The following is a 17646-nucleotide window of genomic DNA, read 5'->3' as shown; positions in this document are numbered from 1 at the left end:
GAGCGTCGTAAACATTTCCTCCCTGGCAAGTTGTTTAATCAAATATTGAATTTTAAAATTTTGTTTTCACCAAACAAGTTTAAAAAAGTCTGTGTGATGAAATAATGTTTTGTTGTGCAGCTTTGCCTGTTTAGTGGAAGTTGTTTTGGATTGTAAATTTGATGCAGGGTTTGTAGAAACATGACTCCTCTGTTGGTCTGTCAGTGTCTGCTTATCATATTCATGATCCTAGTGGAGAAACGAAGAGGGATCTAACTGTCACCATTATACTCTCATTTGGTCCCTAGCTGGCAGCTGGAGAAGGTGATTGGCCCCACAACCGTGTTGTACCTTATTGTTTTATCATGCCACAGTGACTGAAATGAGGTAAGAACATGCTGCCAGGTAAAAACATGTTTTGCTACAGAGCCTCTTGAGTTTTGCTGAAGGTCTAGCCACTGCTGAGAGTGAGTGAATAACAGGTACACAATGAGATGTGGCCTCTTTATTGTAACAGTATGTGATGTGGATTGCACCATAGAATAGCTAGGAAGTGTTCTACAGGAATCATACAGTACATGAGCAAATATTTGAGATAAAGTATGAAGCCTTTGGTAATGTTTTATTTTGCAAGCCACGACTTACAGTGTATGTAGCCTGCATTTAGATCATCACTCCTGTGTAATAACGGCGTACCTGAAGAGTATGCACCGATACATGCGTGTTGGTCCCCTGGACTTGCATATAACATTTGAAGAATAATGTGGTAACAACCCAGAGACTTGAAATGTAATTTTACTGTAAGTATTTCCTAAGTACAGAGTATCTATTCTAAAATTATATTAACGTTACTAACCCTGTCCTTAAGTCTACCCACTAATTGTCTAACACCTAACCTTAAATCAAATCATCACTCTAAAATGTAATGATTCACATTCTGTCCTTTATGTCCCCATAAGGCTGTCGAGTCCCCACAGTGTGACTGTGTAAACAGATTTACATCCCCCCACATTGTGAATAATACCAGACCCCCAAACCCCCCCCCCAACAGCTCATTCCATTTATACTGGACATGTAACATCTGGTTCCTCTCAAAAGAAGCTTTTGTGGTGTGTTATGGATTTTTCTTTTCTATCATGAAATGGTCAGAGTACCTTAGTGGGTTATATTAAAGAGAATGAAAACTGTGATATGATGTGATTGGTCAGGCTCACCATGGTTACAAGGCCATTTCCAACCGCATTACAGTCCTGCCATGCGCCTCCTAACACAGTCACTGTGCTTGTGCCATGTGTAGTTAATTTGTGAAAATAAACCTCAGCGTGTCAGGCCAAAATGAGATTTCAAAAACCTCTTTAAAACGTGGTTGGTTGGCTTTGAGAATTGGGTCATGAAATAGAAACAGGAAATCATATGTGAAGCAGAAGAGGAAGAAAATATAAAGATGAAGAAAACAGAAGAAATGCATAGGATGGAGGAGTTATTTTTTATTTTGTCAAGAAGTCAACAAGACTAATGTTTAAGGAACTGTCATGGGTTGATTACTTTTAGGAACAAACCCACCTTGATTTGGTTTAGAAAAAGATCATGTGTGGGTTAAATTAACCTTTGCCATCATGGTTACTATAATAAATATGCAGGTAAGGTTGTGGAATGATCAGACATAAAACAAAAAGCTAAACAAAATGTGTATGCAGCTCCCTGTGGGAAAGTTTACTCTTTCTGTTACGTCACCTAACTTCCTTTTTTGCTCGGCTCCTTATTCTTACAGGCAATAGACGTCACCTAACTATAACATGTTACTGTTCGTTGTAATAACATGATTGCACAGACGACATATGGGCTTGTTTTTTACAGGAGGGCAGTGTCTGAGAAGTACTTAATGAAAAGTAATGAGTCCCATTTCCCTGGGAAGCAGAGCTCATTGGTCCTGCAGAGGTGTGCAGCAGCTGCAGAAAGTATTCACACTCCTTTGCTATTGCACACTTTGTTGTGTTGTAGATTTAATTTTAAATAGATAAAATTGCTACAGTCCCAATCAATCTACACTCAGTAACCCCAAAATGACAAACTGAACACATTTTAGAAAGTTTTACAAAAGTATTTAAAAACTGTATGACTAGGTCTATACAGAGTTCATTGGGTTCCCACTTTGGACCATGGGAACTTGACCATTTGAGGTTATTCATTGGATTGAACTCTTTAAATGTCAATAAAAACCTTTGACCAGTAGTATATGGTATATGCCTTTCTAATATTCTACAGTTCCTAGGGAACCGAGGACTCTTTAAGCTATAGCATTATCATAAGCTTGTAACTGCAGAATAGCTGATCCACTTTTTAGCTAGATATAGGTATTTTTAATATCTTATGACAATATTGTGTTGAACTTCATGGCTAATTATTAACCTAATGATTAATAGAACCAGGCTTGGGGAATAAGAGAATACATGGAACAGCATTATGTGTTTAGAATACAAAAAACAGTAACTGTATTCCATTAAAATTACAGAGGAAAAAAGATGTAATCAGATTACAAACACATTTAGTATAAATGGAGAATTGACACCACCACTCTGGTCTCAAGTGAAACCATAGCTAATCTTGCACCTGTTGTGCTGAAATCAGTTTTCAAGTTGAAATGTGCTTCCTCTAACTTGAATCTAACCTTATCCCAATCATAACTATGTGAGGTGTGAACAGCATAATTAACATAACCACTATGTATCTACAGTAAATGCATATTATGTGAGCATAACAATGAAGGGAATAAGGTGGACAAACAATTAGTAAATCATAAGCCGCTCTCCTTCTATGGTTTATACCACAACATTGTGTTTTATGTACACAATATAGTCCTTTGATGATATATGTTCTTTTCAGCATGTTTGGTGTGATTCTGAGCAGCTTGTGCATTTTTTGGACATTGTCTAGCTGCCCTATGACCCACAGTGTCTCACTGAACAGTGTGATAAAGGTGCATGCTGTTTTTGGTCTTACCGTGGCTTTGTCATTGTCCAACAAAAGCAACCATCCACGCAAACACAAACAAAAACTCGTCATCAACACAATACACAGATTAAGTCAAATGATGTTCTCACAGCAACAGTTTTGGTGTTAATAAATATCACATTTATTTCATTTGTTCAACAATACATATTGTTCAAAAGAACAGTCACTGAACGTGTGTGTGTGATTTCTCATGTGAGTGTGAATACATTTCATTTGTTTGGTAGAGGGCAGACTGTGGTCAACTCCATTTATTCAGCCCTGATACTTGTGTGTGAACGTCTGTGTGTGTGTGTGTGTCTGTGTTAAGATGAGGTATAGCCCATTACCATGGATGCTGATTGTGTGAGTGTGTGTGTTGTGCATGTTGTCTTTGTGTGTGTAGGTGTGTGCGCTGAGGCACTACAGACCTTGTATGCTGATAGATGCTGTTGTAACTTCATAGCACTGAAGGCCATAACCCATACATGCATTACCATATTCATACAGCTTACAAAATAGATTGCCTTAGTGTGTGTGTGTGTGTGTGTGTGTGTGTGTGTGTGTGTGTGTGTTTGTGTGGCACAAATTTCATTGGATCGCATGACTCATTTTGAAAATGGCAAGTACACCGTGTGTCTCTCCTTCTCACGTTTCTCCTTGCTCTCTTTCACATACAAAAACACACACAGTATGTCCTCTCTCACCATATACAAAGCCTCATCGAGGCCAAAGCCTGTTCTCAAAAACTCAATGTTCAGAGAAAAGAAGTAACCATCAGTTCAGCTGTGTGCTGAAATTGAACATCAGCACAAGCCACTGGGCCAAATGGTGGGTACTATACTTTTCCCTTTCACCTTGCCTGCAGTGGTGATAGACTTGGTGTGTGTGTGTGTGTGTGTGTGTGTGTGTGTGTGTGTGTGTGTGTGTGCGCGCGCGTGTGACTCCATTCCCCTGCCTTTTTGTATGCTCGAGTGTTTGTCCCTCTTTGTGAATGTTGGGATCATTACCTGTGTGAGTGTGTGTGGGTCAGGTCAAGCTATTATTATGGCAGCAGCTGTAGTGGTATTGCAGGGGATTGAGGAGGCATGCAGACAGGCTGGAGGCTCTCAGTGGCTTTATGTTTGAATGACAGACCGGAACTAAATATGCCACACAGATTTTCCCAAATATGATCAAACACGCTGTGTGTAGCTATTATTTTTAATAGCACAGTTTATCTAACATCCAGTCTTGTAAGGAAAAGTCCAACTTTTATACACAATAATTAATTTTACTACTTCATTTTAAAAAATAATGATTGAACCTTTGGGCATTTTATGGAAGCACTTACATCTTTTTTACTGGTCTCTAATCCTTGTAGGTCTTTGCTGAAAAGTATTCTCAGAGTGAAGGTCTGTTGCCAGGACCATTATCACGAGTAAAGTACTGCAGGTAGAATGCCACCTGTAGAAACCTATCGTAGCTCATCATTGCTTTTATATTGTGGTTTGAATGGTTGTTTTTATTATGAAATACTTGTGTTGTTTTATGTATGGCTTTATTTATTTTTTGGTATTTATGTCCTGACTCTCAATCCTGTGTTTTCAGCCTTAGATGATAAGTTGGGAGCACTGTAATTTTCATGTATTATGGATAAATGAATTGAACTTTTGACTTAAAAAAACATAAGCAGCAAGACATGTCAAAACTAATAGACGTAGCACCATGGCAATGACCATTTGGCAAAAACCCTGAGGACTTCAATGCACATTAGAATAAACATTCACTATAAACAAGGCCATGGCAGGGCAGAAAGGACATTAAACACAACAACAACAACAAAATTACCAGGTGGCAAAGGGTTGTCGCTCAAGAGTTAACTTTTTCCCTCCACACTTTAACTCCTTTAGTCAGTGACTTGTCAATAAGTTTGTGATATCAATAACAAAGGGGGGGTCTTTCCTATGCTTAATATCATGTCCCACACATCTGTAGTATGACATTCAGCACCATGGACAGCGACCACCACATGTGGCAGCTGGCAACCTGGTGCCGCTCTTGCACACTACTGGAAAGGCAAAAGAGCACCTCAAACACAATCGAGGAGGCTCGCAGGTGACGACATCAGCAAACATGGACATTTAACAATAATGCTCCATTACACCTTTTCACATTTATCCACATTCAGTGTCAATGTGTATAACACTAAACCTCTGACAGCTCTCACTCTTCACTACATGCAAATCACATTATGTAAAGCATTTTTGTTAAAACAGTTTTTTTTAGACACTTTTTTGAGGAACCTTGATGTCAAAATGTTATCAGTCGATAGGAAAAAGGCGTAATGAAGTATTAATTTGTGACTGTGTGTCTGTTTCTAACTGCTTACATGTACAGACAGGGGACTGATAAAAGGAAAAACCAATTTAAGTGTTTCAGTAAGGTGTTGGGTCACCACGTGCCACCAGAGCAGCTTCTTGGGCACCTTGGCTCTTCAAGTCTCTGAGCAGTATTCTTCCAAACACTGCTCCCTCATATTGTGTTTTGATGATGGTGGTGCAGAGCACTGTGCAACATGTTGCTCCAAAATCTTCCACAGTTGTTCAACTGGCTTCAGATCTGGTGACCGTGAAGGCCGTAGCATAAGATTCACTTCATTTTCATACTCCTCAAACTATATAATGACCCCTTGTGCCCTAGGGATGGTGGCACTGTCATCCTGGAATAGACCACTCCCATCAGGACAGAAATGGTTCATCATAGGATAAAGGTGATCACTCAGTGCAGCTTTGTGCCAATTTGCAGTGACCCTTCCCTCTAGGAGGCAAGTGGACCCAAACCACATAACCATCTGCATATGTTATGTTTCTCTAGTCATTTATTTTGGGTTTTCCTTTAATTTGCCACTCCTCGATTTTGCCCTCAAACTCTCTGCACTTTTCCATACCCAAAAACATTGCCATTTATCCAGAGTTATTTTCATTCACACACATGCAGATAGAGCTGACGGGAATGATATATCTGCTCATGCTAACAGCTCGCCCACACATTTAATATGTCTACAGACACATGCAGCTGCACTCCCCTGTACGCACACACACATACTGCAGGCTTATACACACACACTTTTGCACATGCACTCACAGACAGACTAACACACACGCACAAGTGTAGAAGCAGTGATGAATGAATTATTAGATGTTTGCATTGGTTATGACCTGCAGCTGCATATGGCCCTGTCAGTCTAATGTGTTTCAGCATTTGTATGAACGTGTGAGAGTCTGACCTGTGTTGAACATTGTCCAAAACAAAAGGCATTAGCCCACTAGACCAAACTAATGTGACTTTCTACTAATGTGTTGCCCTGAGTGCTGTGTGTGGGTGTGTCTATGTGTGTTTAAGAGGCTCTGTTAGATAGTGAATGGACTGCACTCACACCTTCAATTTGTGTCAGTTCATTCATTTACAACCACCAAGCAATGTCGGTCTGTCGTACAACTGCGTTCCATCTCTTATGTGCATGTTGCAAACAGTCACGCTGTCACTATAGTGTTCTGAATATCTGGCAACCTTGTCAATAATTAAATGGCTTGGTAAGTAAAGTGTGTCGTTAGGGGGTCACTCATATTGTTTGGAAGTATGTCTACACAGTTGCATTGTAGGACTTGACCTTATTGTTGGGACAAAAATCAGGTCCCCAACACAAATTATAACATTTTAGGGTGACAACTTGGTTTAAGGTTAGGTTAGGGTTGGGAAAGTAGTGGCTATGTTTTAAATAGCCTCCTGGAAATCAATGTCACTCAAAGTGATGTCCTCTGAAGTCAGGGAAACACATCTTAGTTGGTTAGTTAGATGTGAATGACAACTAAATCACTTGTAAGGGTAATTGTGTATGTGTGTGTCTGTGTGCAGCAATTCTAAAGCACATCTCTTCCACCTCTGTATGACTTAAAGCATATTGCTAATGTGACACAAACTTATGCAAACAATTCTTTAAATCTCTGATAGTGCCTTAACACAAATTGCACCTGGCACATTTTGTCGAGTGCTAAAACATGTTTACGTTGTCTTACAGTGGTAATCATGGCAACAAACCATCAGATGTCTGACTACTGACTTTAATAAGGACCTAATGCAAATGCTACACATTTTTAGCCATATTAAGGGGTGTAATGATAAACTGCTGTTACTGAATGTGTATCTGTATTCATATTTTACTACAAGTAGTTAGAATGAGTCGGCTGCTTCATTTTCTGTGATAAATTGTTCTCTGCTGCCACATAAAGTTTCCATATGAGTCATACTCCTCATACAGTGGCTTCAAAAAATACGCAGAATGCTTCACTTCCGAAAATGTAAATGGATCACAACGCCGCTTTTCCCCATCAGTCAACACTCAACAACCCATAATGACAAACGAAAAATGTTTTTACAAATTTCTGCTAATTTATTAAAAATCTAAACTGATACCTCTCATTTACAAAAGTATTCAGACCCTTTGCCTCGAAGTTGTGGTCAGGTGTATGCTTTTTGCTTTCATTTTGCTTAAGGTGTGCTTGGAACTTGATTGAAGGAGCACACCTGTAAGGTCCCACAATTCCCAGTGCATGTCAGGACAAAAACTGTAGACCTCCAAATAAAACTGTGGTGAGGTATATTGTAGATCAAGTGTTCCCACAAGCACAGTGACCTTAATAATTGTGAAATGCACCAAGTGACTAAAGTGACTCCAATAAAGGTATTGTAATATTTTAATAGTCCAGATGGGAATGAATAGTGAACAAGGAACAGGGGGTTTTAACAGTGGGAAAGTCAAAAATGCACCTAAGGAGTAATGTCACAATAATCTGCAGCCCTGTTTGAGCTCATCTCTGACAACCCAGTCTCACAGCAAAATGTATAATAGCTATGTTGGTCCACAACACAATAAAGGTGCTGCTCTCGAATACTGTGACATTGTGACTCAGTCGAAAGTTGAAACTGAAAGTACACTGCAACTGAAAGTAAATGGTTAAGTTTAGACACAAACTAAATGGTTAAGGTTCAGAAAAGGCCCTGGGGTCAATAAAAAAACACTTAAAACACAATGACGGACAATGGGCTGTAATACAACACACGTTTGCCCATGTCACAAGTTTACAGCTGTTACTGTGACACTAGTGCATTTTACACTTTGGACCAGTGCAGCTGTTATACTATTTTCTGTTACGCTTTATCCTACATTAACAAACTTACATTGCATTGGTAAATCTGTATCATGGAAAGTTGAGCTTCTTTGTCTGTTATTGATACTTAAAGTATTCCCACTGTGTAGACAATAATCACCTTGACTGGTTTTGAGTGAAAAGTTTGATTATTTGCCAAAACCTGGAGTTGTATAGAAGCTGTCTTTTTGTTTAAAATAGGATTTCAAAAGCATTTCTGGATGTTTATCCTCAGTGGACATCCTGACACCACTGCAAGTTACCGTTGTTGGTTTGTGTGTTTCCAAGGTGTGACTGACAATCAAGTGCCAGGAGAACAAAAAAATTAATATGACTACCAAAATTCAGTTTTTGTTTACTTCTATTCAAAGCACATTATCAGTTTATATCCAAATAATGTCTTTGTATGTGTTTATACCCCTAATATGCACCGAGATTATTGCCAGTCTTGCATAATAAACAAGAAAGAGGCGAACAATAAGGATGAGGAGGTATTTTAGCGGGGGTGGCAGATTCAGAGGCTTTATTGCTGCAGGGAAGAGGCTGTAATTCAGAGGGAAGGCCTTCTGGCAAGTGCCTGAGGGCTGCAGTTAAAACAGAGCCCATCTATCAGAGCCTCAGACCACAAGGAGAAGAAAAAGCCAGAGGAACAACAGACAAAAAAAAGACAAAGAGCAGGGAGGGAGTAGGTGAGCAGGGAGAGGAGGAAGGGAAGAACAGTCCATTTAGAAAGGAGCCTTGTCATTTTCTGTCCTGACCTCTGTCTCGCCAGCTCCTACTTGTCCTCCATCTACAACTTGTTTTCTGTTCGTTCCGGTTGACCGGGTCTCACCTCGACATCGCCACCGCGCACTTCCTCTCGCTTCTTTTCTCTCCTTTGATTTGGCCTCGACCTGCTCGTTTTTCTTTATTTCTCCAAATCTATCTCATGTCTGTTCCTTTGCAATTATTGCTCTTTTTCGCTATCTCTGTGTCCTGCAATAGAGAGTATAAAGGAGAAAAACCAATATGTGCAGTACATAATGGAAATAGTCGTTTTATTGTAAGTTTGTTTTTAATTAGATTTTCTGTCACTCCTTTGGTTTAATCTAAGATGTTTTCTATGTCCACTATTTCCATTAATCTGGTGGTCTAATGCCACCCCCCCAAAATGCACAAACATTCTCTAAAACAAAACAACAAAAAAAACATATATATATAGTATATATTTATTTTTTTTTGCCTTGAGGGTGGAGAACAGTGTTGCCAAAGAAACAAGATAAAATATGTTCCATCATTCACACTCCTTCTTATTCTATCTCATACATCTTCTCTCTAAAACTTTCTCGCTGCAAAGCATTTTTTCTATACAGCAGAAAAAAAAGTTATATTACTGATGATTGTTTGTTTTGCCTCGCAGCCTATTTGTGTTTCTAACCTTGTTCTCTGTTTCCATCAGTGTTTTTTGCCCCCTGCAGTTTAGAGCAGTGTTGTATTTGTTTGTCCGTTATATTCTGTTTATATATCACCACATCCTCAATATTCCCTTTTCTGTCTTTTTCTCTCCTCCTCACAGTGGATGGATGCCTAGACTGGTCGGTGGATCTGAAGGAGTACCATGTTCTGGCAGGTGAACCTGTTCGGGTGAAATGTGCCTTGTTCTACAGCTACATCCGAACCAACTACACCATGGCCACCAACGCCAAGCTGCGCCTCATTTGGTATAAGAACAAAGGGGATGCAGAGGTAAGGTCATATTGGATAATGTCTGGATAGGAAATTTAAAAAGTAAATAAGTAGATAAGTGTGGAAGGCCAAGACTGCCAAAATTAAACTGAAATGAAATTCAAAGATGCAGTTTAATTTGTGAAGTGTGGCGAGCATCATATGACAGTTAACAGGAAAACATAAACACTTTTGATGTTTAAGAACTCCTTAACAATCTTCAAATACAAATGTAACATTAAAATGGACAACTAAGTTTTATATTCCATAACAATGTGATATTTTATTAATCTAAAGAGCCGTGATCCAAGACCATGATATGCAATGACTGTTTGTTTTGCCAACATACAAGACCTGGACGTGGTTTGACAGTTGACCCAATACAATGCAGATGTAAGGCTAGTCCAGTTGGGCATGTGTCTGCTTTCTGCTTGGAGTCAAGAATGTTTTAATGATGCCCTATTAGGGCTAGATAAGTAGGGATAACGGCTGAACTACTGACCAGACCATTCAAGAGAAACTGCCTATCGTGCCAGTGACAACGCAGACATGCAGCTGGCTGAAGCTGCTGAGTGTTTTCACTTTGCTTGCGTGAGAGTTAAAAACATCAGAAAAGTATGTTAGGTTAGTTTAAAGTTCCTGCAGGTCAGAGAAGCCCTGTCAGGCAGCATGGCAGATTTTTGGCAGCATGTAAAGACATCCACTGAGAGGCCCAGTGACAGGTCAAAGCATCATTTGACATAAATACTGGGCTTCCATACAAAAGCTCACCTAGCTTTTGGCACATGTGAAGCAGAGCAACCAACAACCACAGCCACAAACAGACATGCACACACACACATACACACACATACACCTAAATGTGCATGATGATGAAACTGCTCCAGAAACACCTCAGAAAATAACAACAGCAGCAAAGTTAACTTTGTTTGCTGTCTCTTGGTTCACTGTAAGGGGGGTGGTATTCTAAGGTCACAGTCTGACTTCTGGCAGTGCAAATGTTATCATTTTCTCTTAGTGTAAAACCGTCTGGTTTCTTTCATACTAACTCCAAAAACGGTATATTATAAAGCACCAATTAGAAACCCATATTAGAAAGCACCAGGTCTCTCTCTCTCTCTCTGAATCAAACATACTTTGAGGCTGCTGGTGTTGAAAGTCACTTAAAAGAAATGTCAGAGTCGTCTGTTGCAGGTTGGACTTGGTTTATAATGGTCTGTAGTTTCTCTGCATTTGTTTGTGTCTGGCTCAGTAACTCAGTTAATACACAGAAACCAGAGCAACAGATGAATCCTGCCATGGTCCTATGAGCACAATAAAGACTTGTCCCCATTCTCATAAATGTGGTTTATATCTGAAATGTAAGGCAAGATTTAACCAGAATACATTTAGACCTGACAACAGGTGATATGCATCTCTGGTAGAGCTTATGGGAAGAAGTGTTTACATTTAATAGTGAAATGACAGTATCTTTATTTAAGTTTCAGTCCATTACATTATAAAGTACATTATACATTACATTACATTACATTATCAAGGTCTTCTTTCATATGACCTAACATTGTGGTTTTTCCTACAGGAGCCCATCATCTTCTCTGGCCACCGGCTGAGTAAAGAAGACGACTCCATCTGGTTCAGATCTGCTGAAATAGAAGACAATGGATTCTACACCTGTGTACTAAGGTAATAAAGCTACACGTAGGGCAGTTCATTTTGACCACTAATTTGGTGCTGCCATGAATCAACCCTGAAGTGAAATGACTAAAAATGGCTTTGGGGAACAACCTAGATTCTCCAAGGAAGCATGATTTAGGATTATTTCTGGATCCGCTGGGTGTCTTGTTCATAACACTTCGTGACTATCACATAAATACTGCTTCTCTCCCCAGATGGGAGCTAGGTTCAAGTACATGGAGCAAAGCACAGACTTTATTTTGAAGTTGCACTTGCAGCTCTAGTATAGTGACTTCATAAGACTAAACAGAGGAAAGATTTTACTGTACCAGAACGCAAACGAAATATCTCTGACCTGACTCTGACCTGCAGCAGTGCTCTTATAGCTGCCTCACTGTTTTTTATTTCATCACATGGGAGCAACCCTAGAATAGTTTTCTGACTCCAAGTGCTCTGTCTCTACTCAGGTGGCTCATTTAAAGTGTTTGGGCAAAAATGGTCAGTGCTGCTTTTGGTATTTGAATAAAAGGAATGGTTCATTTGAAGCTGCTCAGTAATCTATTTGTTTTGAGGAAAAATGCCCCATGTCCTCAGAAATCAGTTCTCCAAAAAAAATTAAAAAAGGTCTTAATATATAACATATAACACATTTATAATCCAGCCTGTGAGATATTCACAGCTGTTTATTTGGACTCCTAGTGCACAGTTCATTAGCACTGAGGGAGTTCATTTTCAAATGGCTGTTTTTGCCCTTACTTCATTACATCTGCTGAGATCTGTTCATCACATCAAAACATATCTCTTGTGTCTAGGTATTGCAAGTGTATTTGTGTGTTTGTGCTTGTGTGTTTGTTTGCTCTGCCAGTGATGTGGAATGCTGCCAGTTTAGTAAATTGAATATTTATAATATGGCTATTGGCACCACAGCAAAATTTGGCCTCAGTCCTGTGTAGGCCTTTAGGGATATGTCTGTGTACAGTGGTGGGGGGGTGGATGGGGGGGACTAGCTTGTGTGTGGCAGTTGGCTTTGTAGCCTCTTGTTTACTTGCACATGTGTATATGAATAATGAACTGAGTTCAAATATGTCCTCTAGAAAGCAGTAAAAGTCACTATTTACAGTCTGTCAGGGAACAGGGCATCTTCCTACTGACTTTTGAATAACTCTATACAGTGATTCTTCTTGCTTCAATGAAGATTTTTATTATTTTTAAACCTGGAGGATATGTTTTCAGTCAGACTCAAATGCAAGTATTTGAAATGTTTTATGTAAAATTGAAATTTAATTCAGTTGCACTGTTTGTTCTGATAAACACTGTTGTGCTTTTTGATTCTCTGGAACTGCACTAAGTTAGCATGCCTAAAAATCAGAATGGGCATTATTATTACATTAAAATCTGGGTTGAAAAAATAGCAACAATTTTCTTTAATTTGTTGCTTATGGAAAATAAACCAAGCCTCTACCAAAAGCACTAACCCTTAATTAATATCACTCAGAATTAAGACCTTTTCACTTTTTGTTGAAGAGAATATTGTCTCATGCCTGAGTTTATTTCACTGGCTGAAATAATCATTTGCATGTTTTAAAACAGATATTTAGAACAAAGACAGCGAGAGAAAAACCTAAAGGTCCACTTACAGTTTTTCCAAAGCTCTGAATCACATCCCACATCCTCCACCACTGGACGGAAGTGGCCTCACTTTACCCAAGTATGAAACTTCAATGCATATACTGTATATGGAACAATATGTTTGTTGGTATAAAAAACTGAGCCATGTTAATGACAACTAAGCAAACTCTATCTGCTGATGGAGGTCATGAGTCACGCCCTTGACAAAAGCAGAAACTCGATCTGTTTCTTTAATTTTTTTGTAAACCTCTGATCTTAGAACCAGCAGTTTACTCAGATTACATCTTCATTTTGTAGTTGTGAGCATCTGTTTATATTTAAGGGATAATGCTTAACAAGTTTGAATTTTATTGTAATTGTAATGAATGGCAGAGAGACAAAGAATCACCCTACAAGAAGCAAAACACTGGTTCTACAGAAACTACAGTTAAACTGTTCAGTTAGTTGAAATGTCACCCTCACCTGCCAGCCAATCAGAACTGAGAATATTACATTGTACTGTTGCTGACATCTGTGCTGTTGTAGTGTTGCCATGTTCCCAGATCTCAGCAATAACTCTAGTCAGTATGTTGTCATAACCAAGAGGAATAATGGGCAAAACTGTGAAAACCAGATCCAGGTTGTAAGAAACCAGAATTATTCTTCAAGCAGAGTCACTGTATCACAAAAACATCTCTCCTCTTGCTTAGTGCCACGAATCACTATCTCTCCTTTTTTATTTGATCCTGTTCGTCTTCCTTCTCTGCGTCCGACGCTCTCACCACCTTCACTGTCACATGCTTATTTCCCTTTGCACCTTTCTCCCATCAGCTTTCATCTTCCTACTCCTTTTCCTCCGTCACCTAATAGCTGTCCCTATGTCACACCAGCTGCTTCCAACACCCGACAACTCTTTCTCCCCCACCTCCTTTTTCTCTTCTTTCTCTACATCAGGCTGCTGGTCCACTTTCTTCCCATTCTCTCTCTCTTCCACTCCTCCCTGTCTACATCCGAGTCTCTCTGAGAGCCCCCCCGCTCTCCTCCCACCTCCTTTTCCTGCCACATCCTGACACCTATCCTCCTTAATAAGCTCTCTCTCCCTCTCTCTCTCCTTTTCTGTCTTTCCCTTGCTCTCTCAGCATGACAACCTAATTAGAGCTTGGTGTCTGTCATTGTCTCAGGGCCTCTTATTAACACACACAGAGGTACAGCACCTTACTGGGGAGATACTGGATCATATTTCTGTATATTACTACAAGGGTGTATGTAAAACTTGTTACAGTGCAAAAGGAGAATATATTGTCAGTGTGTTTGTTGCCCTTGATCAGATATTATTGTTGCTGTGTGCCCACTGCCAGTGCCCTGAACTAAGTCTTTTTATCCTGGAGTAATTTCATATTTCCACCTGACATTGGATACTGTATGACTGACATGAGGTCAAGCTGGGTTTTTTCAGGGGCAATAAAAACATTAGACTACTCTCAAGCGCATGCAAAACAAGCCTGCTGCTAATAACTACTGTTAAAACTGCATTCAATACACAGCTGCACCAAACCTGCTGTAAAGTCCTGTATATTGAAATGGTTCGTTGTGAATATGTGTACCTTCACACCCCTAATAAATACAGAATTTTTACTGAACTACTGTAATTGAATTACATTAAGAGTACTTTATGGCAGGCAACCCCACTGCCAGTATTTACTGACCTTGGCATTCAGCCACTTTAAACTTTTCAGGTGAGTTGCTTATAGATGCTACATTTAACAGTCCATTAGTTTACAGTACATGGATTCTGCAGAAATCTAAAAATCTCCCTAGAATGTCTCGGAGTAATAGTCATTTTGTGTACTGTGTAACAGCCCCAGTATATGACCTGATGATGATCTACATCTTTTACCTAATACTCAGCATATTTAATGATTCAAGGAACCAGATAATAATTGAACAAGGTCAAGTCTTCTTTTAAAATAAAATGATCCTGTGGAAGTATCTTCAATAGAGAATGTGATGACTGATATATGGTGTGTGTGTGTCATTTCATATGGACTGGAGGGATCAGTCCCATTCGATGTTGAGTTTCAAAACTGCAGATCCCATGTCTGTTGTAATGTGTAGGTCTGTGTGAGGGGGGCCAATCTGGAGGCACTGTTATAAAACCAAAGGTGAACAAGCATTAAAGGTGGGGTGACATTCCCTCTCAGGAGAAAATGACTGGAAAATAACATCGTCTCAGACACAAGGCATAAAGGAGGAGAAAGCAATGAAAGCAGGTGTGTGGGAGAGAGGAGAGGGTAAAAAGAGTCAAGGGGGGTGAGAGGAGAAAGTAAACAGAAAAACAGGAAGCTGGTAGTTTGACTGTGCAGACGGACAGGAAGAGAAAAATGAAAGAGTGAATGAAGGAGAAAAGAAAAGAAAAAATCCATTTTCTCTGCAGCCATATTCATCTTAGTAGGGGAAGAGGGCATGCTGTGGCTTCCCAAGACTCTCCAAACTCCTGCTATGGTTAGGCCACCATCTCTCTCTCTCTCTCACACTCACACACACACACACACACACGTACTGTGCGTCATTTAGAAAGAAATTGATACACACGGTAAGAGATCTTTCTGAGGCTGTAGCGCTGTGAGAAAGACTTTGCACCAAATCTCTGTCCTGCATCACTCCACTCCAAAAGGGAAAAGGAATCAAAAAGTACATGGAGACACACACACAGAGGACGAAGAATGAGAGACAGAGGACAAAGTAATAGTGAGGAGGACTCTGAGAGAACAAAATAATGAGTGTTAGGTAGTGAACAAGGTAGCGTGAGATGAGAGATTTCATGCCCCTGCCTTTGTTCTTCACTTCAACAGATCGCATTAGATGGAAATGTAACACATTTTCTGTGTGTGGGGGTGAAGAGTGACTAGCTGGCTGAAAAGCTGCCTGGCCTCTGGGATGGTTAGTCTGTGAACCAGTTTGCTGCTGATCAATTGGTTAGGTGTGTGATTGTTTCATTTGGTGATATTTTGGCAGGATGAGTGGCTTGGCAGGGTCAGTGGCTGGTTGGTTTGTTGGCAGAATGGCAGACAGATTGGTTCACTGGCTTGTTGGTGGAATGACTGACAAAGTGGTTAGTTTTCTGGATGCTTGACTGCGCTGCTGACTATTTGATTGGTTGCTGGGTGGCCAGCTCAGTGATTTTTTATGAAGCTGGTTTACTATCTTGCTGGCTGCTTGACTATTTGGTGCATTCAGTGGGTTGACAAGGATGTCCCTATCAGAAAAACAACCACATTAATTGATGGTTAAGATGTTTTAGGATGAAAAGCATTGTCAGTCAACATTTTACTGAATCTCTCAGTGTCAGCTTTTTATGACTTCACTAATACTTCTTCATTCTGTTAATTAAAAATACCTAATCTGGGTGGCGTTACATTTCCTTCAAAACATATTTGCTTTTTCATAGAGAGACAGTGGAGCTGGTAGAACTACTAACTGACATTTACCTGACAGGTGACTTTTTGTACTCATGTGAACATTAACTGTCTTCTCTAAGAAGCAAAAGCATATGTAGGGAGGCATTGAAATAGCTCAGCAAAAAAACTCTTCTAGTAAAGGAGTTCAGGATAAATCATTGGATGTGCCACTTGTCTGATGTTTGCACTGGAGACAACAAACATCCTGTGGCATGACCAGCAGCAAATGTTGGTTTCCTTCAGTCATAAGCACAATGTTTGCCTAAATCTTCACCATAAAGTTTAAGTTTTTTAAAGGATAAGGCCGGTCATTTTCTATACTAACAGTATTTTCAGTAATCTCCATACTGAGACTATAACCAACAATGAATTACCTCTACTCACAGGTAACATCTAGCAGTCCAGGATTAGCTTGTTCTTCTGTGCCACAGACCTCCTTTGTTATTCAAAAACTATTAAAGACACATCAGTGAAACACACCACTGCACTAAGTAACATGTTTTTTCATTATGAAACCCCAGACTTGATTGTGAGTAACTAGCAGAATGGAAACAAAGCTAAGAGCTCGCACAAGATCTCACGCATGCACAGTTGACTCTGACTCGTGCTAACTTCAGGAAAATATGGCTGCTCCGAGCCTTTGGGGCAACATAGTCGGGTCTGGGTTTTCGTTATGAAAAAAACACGTCACCCAGTGCAGCGGTGTGTTTCACTGATGTGTTTTTTAATTGTTCTTGAACAACAACAGAGGTCTATCACACAGACAAACAAGCTAATCCAGGACAGAGACTGACAGACATTAACTGAGTAGAGGCAGTTCATTGTTGGTTATAGTCTTTGTATGGAGATTATTGAAAATGCTATTATTATAGAAAATGACCGGCCTTATCCTTTAAAAGTAATCAAACAAAGGTAGCAGAGTAGTCAATTCTGAAATCTCAGCATCATTATTCTATTTTACCTTCCAAGAAGCATTTACTCTAGCTGCAATTATCAATGAAGTCAAAGTCACAGCTGAATTTTTTTTGCAGATGTACTGTAAATAC

At 39.6% G+C, this 17646-nt stretch overlaps 1 protein-coding gene across 10 annotated transcripts in view; it reads left to right on the top strand.

The window, feature by feature from the left end:
• Positions 1 to 17646, top strand: part of il1rapl2 (interleukin 1 receptor accessory protein-like 2) — a 395718-nt gene that overhangs the window by 229956 nt on the left and 148116 nt on the right. For all 10 annotated transcript variants that reach the window (XM_020595451.1, XM_020595453.1, XM_020595450.1 and 7 more), the window contains 2 exons: positions 9712 to 9881; positions 11440 to 11543. In XM_020595451.1, the coding sequence (XP_020451107.1) occupies positions 9712 to 9881; positions 11440 to 11543 (274 nt within the window). The remainder of the gene's footprint in view (positions 1 to 9711; positions 9882 to 11439; positions 11544 to 17646) is intronic.

Source organism: Monopterus albus, unplaced genomic scaffold (assembly GCF_001952655.1).
Source record: "Monopterus albus unplaced genomic scaffold, M_albus_1.0 scaffold27.1, whole genome shotgun sequence".
NCBI classification, from domain to species: Eukaryota; Metazoa; Chordata; class Actinopteri; order Synbranchiformes; family Synbranchidae; genus Monopterus; species Monopterus albus.
The sequence above is the reverse complement of the archived record's forward strand: the minus strand, read 5'-3'. Positions and strand labels throughout refer to the sequence as shown.